The 8,870-nt window shown below is 45.3% G+C and overlaps 1 protein-coding gene across 1 annotated transcript in view; it reads left to right on the forward strand.

Moving 5' to 3' along the window:
* Positions 1-8,199, forward strand: part of Pinx1 (PIN2 (TERF1) interacting telomerase inhibitor 1) — a 60,448-nt gene extending 52,249 nt beyond the window's left edge. Inside the window, exon 7 of the mRNA XM_021181999.1 lies at positions 7,451-8,199. Coding sequence (XP_021037658.1) covers positions 7,451-7,975 — 525 coding nt within the window. The 3' untranslated portion in view covers positions 7,976-8,199. The remainder of the gene's footprint in view (positions 1-7,450) is intronic.
* The last annotated feature ends 671 nt before the right edge of the window (positions 8,200-8,870 follow it).

An 8,870-nucleotide genomic window follows, 5' to 3' on the forward strand; every position in this document is an offset into this window, starting at 1 on the left:
AATTTTGATAGCAAGACCAGTATCTGATGAGGGCCTTCCTCCTATGGCTGCGAGCATCACACAGTAACAAACCTATGAGCTCATGTCTCTTAGTCTTCTTGGAAAGTCACTCATCTAAGCCTGTGGCCCTTCACTACCTCCAAAGGCCCTGCCTTCAAATATTCTTAACCTGTGACTATTAAGGTTTAGTTTCCAACATATGAACTTTCAGGGAACACATTCAAACCTTAATACCAAAAAGAAACCAAGGATAGAGGGGAGGGGGAGGGTGTGTGTGTGTGTGTGTGTGTGTGTGAGAGAGAGAGAGAGAGAGAGAGAGAGAGAGAGAGAGAGAGAACAGCTGGTATTTCCAAAAGCTGTCAGTACTGTGGTTTTAAAAGCAGATTGTATTTTAAAATATATCCATTAGGCAGATGTTCACCCAGCACCTGTAACAATACTTGTGTAACTAAAGAGAAAATATTTCCACAAATATTTTACTGAGGTAATTTGGGCTTTATAGTTATTTGAAATTCATGTAGTTTCACATGCTATGATATAGTCTTCATTTGGTTCTCTTGCCCAACTTCTTAGAAATGTGAAAATAAATCTACTTAGGAGGTGAACATGAGACCCCTCAGCAGTAATTTCTCAGTCCCTGTTTTAGGGAGCTCCTTCCTCGAATCTCTGCACAGTGGGCATCTTACATGTGACTGGGTTCTGTACCCCCTTTGTACACATGTACACACATCATGCCTGTTAAGTCATAGCACAATTTCCATTCTATTAATGGTAGCCCTGAGTTTTCATTTTTCATTGCTTGACATCAAAACTTATCTTCCATAAGAGGCTTTCAGATTGTTTTGATTCCCATGTACTCCCTTATGTTGAAAGTGATTGAGTTTCCTAAACAAATTCCTTAGGCTGGCTACTACTGAGGCTTTATATGTTTAGCCTAATTCTAAATTTGTGTGATGGATGTCACACAAGAAAAGTACAGGATTTTATGCTTGAACAAGCTTTGTGAGTACAAAAGTAGTTCTTTGTCTGTAAGTCATTGCACTCTTTTAAGAACATTGAAACCGCAAAGGGGATGGATAAAACCACAGAGGTGCCCCAGAGGCTCAGTGCCTACTTCTAGCTGAGGCTTTGGACTGCTGCCTCTCCAACCCTTGATCTCAGGCCAGGGGCTGTGAGGGAACTTCATTTACTGTCCAAAGAGCTGTCCTCTTTGTGGCTTTCTTGGGCTTTAGAATCTCTTGCTGTACAGTCCACTAAAAACAGTTCAGTCCAGGTAGGCCATTGATGTGTCCGGCTAATCCCACAGGAGGTGTGACAGTTCCCCTGGAAAGTAGGTAACGTGAGAGAAATACTCAGGTCATTTAACTGAGGTCAATATATTGCTAAGGGTTACGATGGTAATTGGTACACTGCACCAGACAGAATTCTTGTTCCTTGCAAGCAGTGCTTATCGTAGGGCAGGGTTTTGACTGAAAGGATAGCTGTGTCTGGATGAAAGACAGGCTCTGCAAGTGCTGGTCACTTTGCCTTCCTGCGCTCTCATGCCCCTTGCGGTGCCAGCCTGCCCAACAGGTGGGTGGGTAGTGGTAGGAGCTCTTTTCTATCTCTCTGCAGTACATTTTTATCTGATGCGTTTGTTGAACACTGTCCATGCCTTTCTCATTAGAGAGTATGCAGAATACAAGTAGAATAAAAATGGCCTCTGCCATCAACAAGTAAGTAATCAAAAATGAAAAATAAAAGCAGCTAGTTGCTGGTGTAGGTAGTAACCAAGGGGACAGCCCTGCAAGGTCAGCCTGAGGCTTGCACAGGATCTTCAGAGAAGTTGCTATAGTTTTGTTTCATTGCTTGGATAAATACCAGAAAAAATGGGCAGCTTAAGGGAAGGTTTTTTCTCTACCGGATACAGTCCATGTATCAGGGAAGATGTGTGGTAGAACAGGAAGTGGCTGGTCACGCTGCCCCCACATCAGGAAATGGAATGATGAATGTTTGTGCTTGGTTCATTTTCTCCTTCTTATTAAGGAGACCCCAGTGTGAAGAATGGTACTATCCACATTTAAAGTGGCTCCTCCCACCTCAGTCAACCCAGTCTAGATAACCCTTCAGAGGTACTTGTGGACATTGGTTTCTGTGCAGACTCTAGGTCCCATCACTGAAGTGATACACTTAATTGTGAGGGATCTAGAAGGAAGTTCTAAGTTCTGTAGGGCAGAGACCATCTATGCTCTGGAGCAGGTAACTCTGCCCCTTCTGTTGGAAGGTGTGAAGCCTATGTGACATGCAGTGAGTCGGCCTTGTCATTGTCCTGATCAGTCACAGAGTCACTTCATAGCTGCTTATCTCTGCCTACAGTGAGCAGATGCAGTTTCTGCCTTGCAGTGATCTACTACTACCTCATTTGGGCTTGTCAGAACTGTTGTGTTGAAGAGACTGGAAAACGTACAGAGTGTTCTGATTTTATAGACTGCTCCCTTGCCAAGCTTCTTTAACTTTCCACAGACTAATCCAGCACAAATTGGTGACAGACCAGCTGTTGTGGAAGCAGGAGTTGGCTTATCATGGGCAACAGCAATGAACTACTAACCTCTTACCCTTGGGTGTCTGTTACCCTTGAGTTTTGGGAGTCTATGTCTTCTGAGCAGAGCTCACTGGAGATTACTGTTGCGCCTTACCTCATTCAAAAGCTGCTGGCCTCCTGTCACTAAGGTGAGCAGTGATGTATGAAAAGCGTTGGTGAGCTGAAAGGTTTGCCTCTGACACATGTAACATTTGTCCCGGGCATCACCTCCAAACACCTCCCTAAGTCCCCTCTCGACTGCTTGCTTTCCCTGCCCCCTAACAAGCTGACTGTTTTGAGAGCACTAAGAGGAAACCTCTCTGGGGCATTTTCCTGGCAGTCCATCTCAGTGTCCAGGTCTAAGGGTGCATGAGCAGAGTTCTCTGTAGCCTAGCAGGGCTTCTGCAGAGGCTCCCTAGCCACCAGGCCTTCAGACAGTACCTGTTCTAGGAATGACAGAGCAAACTGCTCCGTGTGCTTTTCAGCTCCAGGCTGCAGACAGTGACAACAGGCAGTTCCCACCATAGATCCTGTTAGGGTTATCTCTTTTTACATCACTGTCCTTTCTTTGATTGATGTCATTGAGGTCCTCGCACTGTGCACCCTCCAGGTACTTGACTTTGCCCATTGCTGATGAGGAAACCAAGTCAAAGAGTACAAGCATGCTAACACAGGGTAGGCAGCCATGCAGATGCCCAAGAGAGGATTGGATTTCTAAAGGGCAGGTGTGAGTTAAAGGCCAGTCAAGCCTACATAGCAAGTTTGAAGCCAGCCTGAGCAAGATCCAGTATAAAGGGGAAAAAAAACATAAAGAGCTTCTGTAAAGGAAATTTACATATTAATTTGTCAAATTACAAGCCTCTTAAGCCTGGCTTCGGGGCATTTTTTAAAATTATTATATTTGTGAACTGTAACCTTGATAATCTGGTTTTCCTGATCTTAAAGAGGAGTGTTTGTTTGTTTGTTTGTTTGTTTGTTTTTCTATAGTAAGCTGCTGCTTCAGCTAATCTGTCCTTAGAGCTGATCTTGAAGCCTTGTCTGTAGGTTATACACCAGTAGATATACTTTGGCATCAGGATCTTCAGAAGAGAAAGGCTAACACCGCACATGAGTCTTATGCAGGTTAGAAGTCAGTGTGCCATGGTGGGGAGCAAGGGCTCTGCACCCCATAGCACGGCATCAGGACCTGCTCCTTCCGTGCCTGTAGATAAGGTGCCTGTGCCCCAAGTCTCTCTTAGGCCCTTGTAATGGACAGAGGTTGTTCTTGTCATGTCATGAACCACTCCTGGAGCCATGCTAAGTGCCTGGCACACTGATGGTGGCTGCCCTCTTCAGTCCAGCTGGGTATGGGCACTTTGGCTACAATTTTCTCTTGTATGTCTCAGTGTAACTATCTCATAGAATTCTTTTATCCTTAAATTTTCAACTCAATAAAGTGAGGAGCAGGCCTCCCTGAGTGGTCCATTCTGACCCATAGTATATTGTTGATTGGGTAGAAGTGAGGCCCTAGTTTTCTTTGGAGGAAACCTGCCATTAGGGATTTTAAACACACACTGTACTCAGCACCTCTAACCAAAGTGAGAAAACCAGAGGCTCTGAATATCCAGGTTAACCAGGAACCTGCTTTGTGCACTAGCTCAAAAACAAGAGCCACTTCAGAAATGCATAGAAAACGTCAGGCTTCTGCACTTGCCTCTGCAAGCATTTCTTCCTAATAGTAAATGAAACAGAAGATGGGACAATGGAGAGACAGTGTTAATTCTATGGCCATCCCCTCACCCCTGAGCTCTTTCTTTAGAAAACTGCCATAATAGTTACATATGGCATGTGCCTGTGCCAGAAGCTCAACCACAGCCACGTAAGGGAGGCCTGGGGCCATGCAGAAAGCTCTCCCACCTTTTCCTTCCCTGGGCCCAGGAGAAAGCCTACACATCTCCCTGCATTTGTCTTTACTGCTGGTAAAACTCAGGATGTTAGAGTGGGACCATGGGAATCTTGCATTGCAACTCACGAGTACTGACCGCACTTCTAGAAACCATCCTTTCCCACCACAGCCTGCCCCAACTTCAGGGATACAAAGGACTGGTCCAGACTTCCAAGCTGCCGCTCCTCAAAGGAACCTCAGAAGTAACCATGGGAGTCTAGGCTCCTACCTCCTTGCCTGTTCATAGAAGACAAAACCTTGAGATTATTTTTCACCGAGTTTAAAACAGATTTGAGTGTCTGCATAGTACCATTCCCTCCAAGGCCTGGCATGTGGGTGACTCTTGCAGCCCTCTGAGGACAGAATATCATGAGGAGTGCATCTCTGAGGTGGTGGATCTGTTTGTTTTGTTCTGTGGATGCACTAAGCTGACCTTCCTGTTACCCTGGCTTGATCTGGTGGTCAGAGTAAGTTTGCTATGAACTTCCTGGTTCTGTTCTGGTCCCCAGCACTCTGCACAGAGCAGCTGCCAGCACACAGAGGGACCAAGGAGCTCATCTTCACCTCCCTATTGGATTAGTAGCTGAGACCCCAACAGGCCTTTTTAAGAGAGATAGATGTTCTGAGCCCTTGAACTTAACTGAAATGTTTGACAAAATGATTAGTCATTCCTCCTATTGTGGTATTTTATATAAAATCCGAAGGTATCAGGTTATTATATTAGTTTCTAAAACACCACTGTGAACCTAAGACATTGTCAACATGTACAGAGTAGAAAAATTTAAGTATGATTGGATTTTTTTGAAGTTGTATCTTGTATTTAATGGAAATGTTTCTAAATGCTTTTTTAAAAGGTAACTGTTTGCTTTGAAGTTAGACCAGATTTGAAAATACTCATTTTCTTATAAAGGTATATATGTTGTTGTGTTTTACAGCGCCAGGGTTATACTCTATAGCGAAACTGGTCTCCAGTTGTCAATGTGTAGAAGGGAGTAATGAGCACTGCTCCCTCGGGAATCAGATTGCCAACTATTAGAAATAAAAGCCTTACCAAGAGTTAGCTTTCCAATGATGAGGGAAGGAGCCTCTCCTGCTGGACAGCTCTCCCTGCAGGGGCTCTGTCCACTCTCCAGGCTGAGAGGGTGAGTGCTGGTACTCAGTCATGCTCTCCTCCCCTGCTGAGCTGAGTGCTGAGCCTGAGTCCTCAGCACCTCCCCACCAGAGGAATTGCTTAGGCCCATGCTTCCTGGGATTAGAGACCCAGGAGATTGAGTAAGTGACTCAGAAATGGTCTGTGTTTCCTAATAGCTAAGGGTGATTAACACCAGCAGCCAGTTCCTGCTATTAACTGATTGAGAACTGGAATTCTGAAGGTAATAAGTGAAAGAACACGGAGCCAGGGTTATACGAGCTGAACACAAGGCCCAACCTCAGACCTGGCACACAGCCATCAATGAGACCTCTGTTACATTATTGGGCCACCTTCCCAGTGCCCGTGTCTATGCATGGCTATGGGTGTGTGCCCTTACATGGGAGGCAAGATCTTTCTTGTCCATCAGTCTGGCATTGGCAAGTACTGAGAGCCTTAAGAAGGTATTTCATTCTGTCATGCAGAATTCCAGTCCTCACTCAACATTTGAGGAACAAAAGGACTGAGTGGCCTGGTTTTGGAGTCCTAAGGCTGCTAATTTCTATTTCTTTCAAAATAGCCTGATGAGATACCAGCAACATTTGCTGACTGACAGAGGTTTTGTGTGTCTGTGTGTGTGTACATGTGCACAGGCACTCTCTGGATTCCTTCAGTATCAGTCTGTTGTAGGTCACAATTCCTTTGGGGGGGGGCGCGGGGGGGTGTCCAATGACAGGTATTGCCTAAGACCTTCAGAAAATACAAATATTTATATTACAATTCATAGCAGTGGAAAATTTGCAATTATGAAGTAGCAATGAAAATAGTTTTATGGTTGGGGATCATTACAACATAAGGAACTGTGTTAAGGGTGGAAGCATTAGGAAGGTTGAGAACCACTGGTCTCTAAGGAGACCAGCAGGTCAGCGTTGCCTGTCTTTCTCAGTAGCTCTCCACAGTCACTTTTTGAAGCAGGATCTCTCCTTGCACTTGGAGCTCACTGACTGAATGATTGGCCTGTTATGACTCCTCCATCTGGAATTACAGATGCCCTCGATTGGATCTGCCTGGCTCTTTAAAGTAACCCTAGGGACTGAACTAAGGTCTTCATGCTTGTGCAACAACTGAGTTGACTTCCTAGCCACCCTTGAGAGTATTTAAACTTCTTCCCATTTGTCTCACTTGTTCTGCATTTTATTTTTTTTTTAATCTTGAAATTGACTGCATGGGTTTTTTGGTTTTTTGTTTTTGTTTTGTTTTGTTTTGTTTTGTTTGAGCCATGAGCTGGAAAATGTACAGCCAGTGTTGGTTTGATCTGTACTTGAGTTGATGGAACTCTGAGCTGCAGTGGCTACTCAGAACCCAGTTGTCATTCAGTAGAATGTTGATTCTGTTAGAATTTCAAACAGAGATGTAATTTTAGTTCCACTGAAGTTTTTGAGGGCTACTGTGTCAAGAAAACATAGAATCTAATGTGTGCAGCCTTGTTTTTGAGAGCGGCAGCAGCAGAGCATGCCGAGCCACGCGTGCTCGGACACACGGTGTCCAAGTTTCTAGGTCAGCACAGAAGGGCCAGCAGAATCACGGAGCTCTGGAACATGCATGTCCCTGGTGTCTGGGATTCATCCTCACTTACACTGTTGTTTCTAGGGTAAGGTTTCTTCCAAAGTCTGTGAAGCCACTTGCCAGATGAGGTCTGTCCGGCCTTCTCCCTACATGGTTCTCTGTGTTTCAGGTTTTGCAACTCAAGTCCCTCATGAGTGGGCTCGGGTGGCTCCTCCTGGTTATTTCATGGGATGAATGAGTGTTGCTAATCACTTTTCACTCTTATCCCCAGGATGGCTGCAGCAACTCCTCTGCGGATGAGGTGGACACCTCCCTGACCACAACCACGACTACCACTAGTGCCTTCACCATCCAGGAATATTTTGCCAAGAGGATGGCTCAGTTAAAGAACAAGCCACAAGCCTCAACTCCAGGGTCTGACCTTTCAGAGACCCCTGTTGAATGGAAAAAGGGAAAGAAAAAAAACAAAGAGGCAGCAGACACAGATGTAGAGAACTCTCCCCAACACAAGGCCAAGAGGCATAAAAAGAAAAAGCGTGTGGAAGCAGAGAGGGGCCCTGTGGCCAAGAAGAGAGACCGAGCAGAGCTGCAGCCTGGAGGCCCCAGTGAGGACGAGTGTTCCGATGCCTCTGTCGAAGCTGCAGAAGATTGTGTACAAACACCAGACAACCAGGATGATGTCCCAAAGCCCAAGAAGAAGAAAGCAAAGAAAAAGCTGCAAAGGCCAGAAGGAGTAGAAATAGACGCCACGCTAGACAGAGCACCAGTGAAAAAGAAGAAGAAAGTTTCCAGATAACTTGTGGCTTCCAACCACTCAACTGTCAGCACACTGCAGGGCCTGAAGTCAGAGCACGGCGAAGCCCAGGTGGCTCAGCATCTTTTAACATGCCCCCAGGTTGCTGCTTCTACTCACCACATTTCCCCCAGGTCACCTTCCTAGGAGAACTGATTTGAATGTTCCAGATCATGGCTTTCAATAAATAAAATAACTTTTAATAAACAAATAGATTCTTTTTTAAATGCTGAGCCTTTCACATGAGTGTTCATTCATATCCATACAAATACAGGTGTGCGTGCGCGCACACATACACACTCACACACACACTCTGGTTTCCTTCAGTAACTGACTGCTGCTTCCTTCTGAAGGACTTAGTCTAATTAAGGGATTAAGAGGCAGTGGCTTGGATGCAGATGGTTCCTTTTGTTCTGCAGCCAGCCATACATTTCTGCCAAGTGGGAATTACATGACTGCATTCCCCAGTGAATGTTTTGCTGTGCTGTGCTTCAGTGTTGGTGGGTGGCTGTTTCTTCTGCTGTCTGCTGGCCACTAGGGATCCCAGGCCTCCTTTGATGACAGCATCAACTGGGGATAGTGAGTCCCTAGCTCTTATAGGTCACCAGAGGTTCCTGAGTGTAGAGTCAGACTTATTTCTGTCTCATATTCCTTAGCCGAATCCCTTGGAATGGGCTTGTTTGTGTATAATGATCATTAAGTCTACAGAAAGTTGGATGGATGAAGAAAACTAAGGCATGAAACTGATGTCCTCTTAAAGGCAGGCTCTGCATTAGGACTGCCGTAAGGAAGCTCTTGCAAGTATAGATATTTATGGGTATCTAAGGCACCACCAAGCTATGCTCAAGCCAGGTGCTATTGCCTTATATCCACACTCCCTCCCCTTGCCACACATCCT

Source organism: Mus caroli, chromosome 14 (assembly GCF_900094665.2).
Source record: "Mus caroli chromosome 14, CAROLI_EIJ_v1.1, whole genome shotgun sequence".
In the NCBI taxonomy this organism is placed as follows: Eukaryota; Metazoa; Chordata; class Mammalia; order Rodentia; family Muridae; genus Mus; species Mus caroli.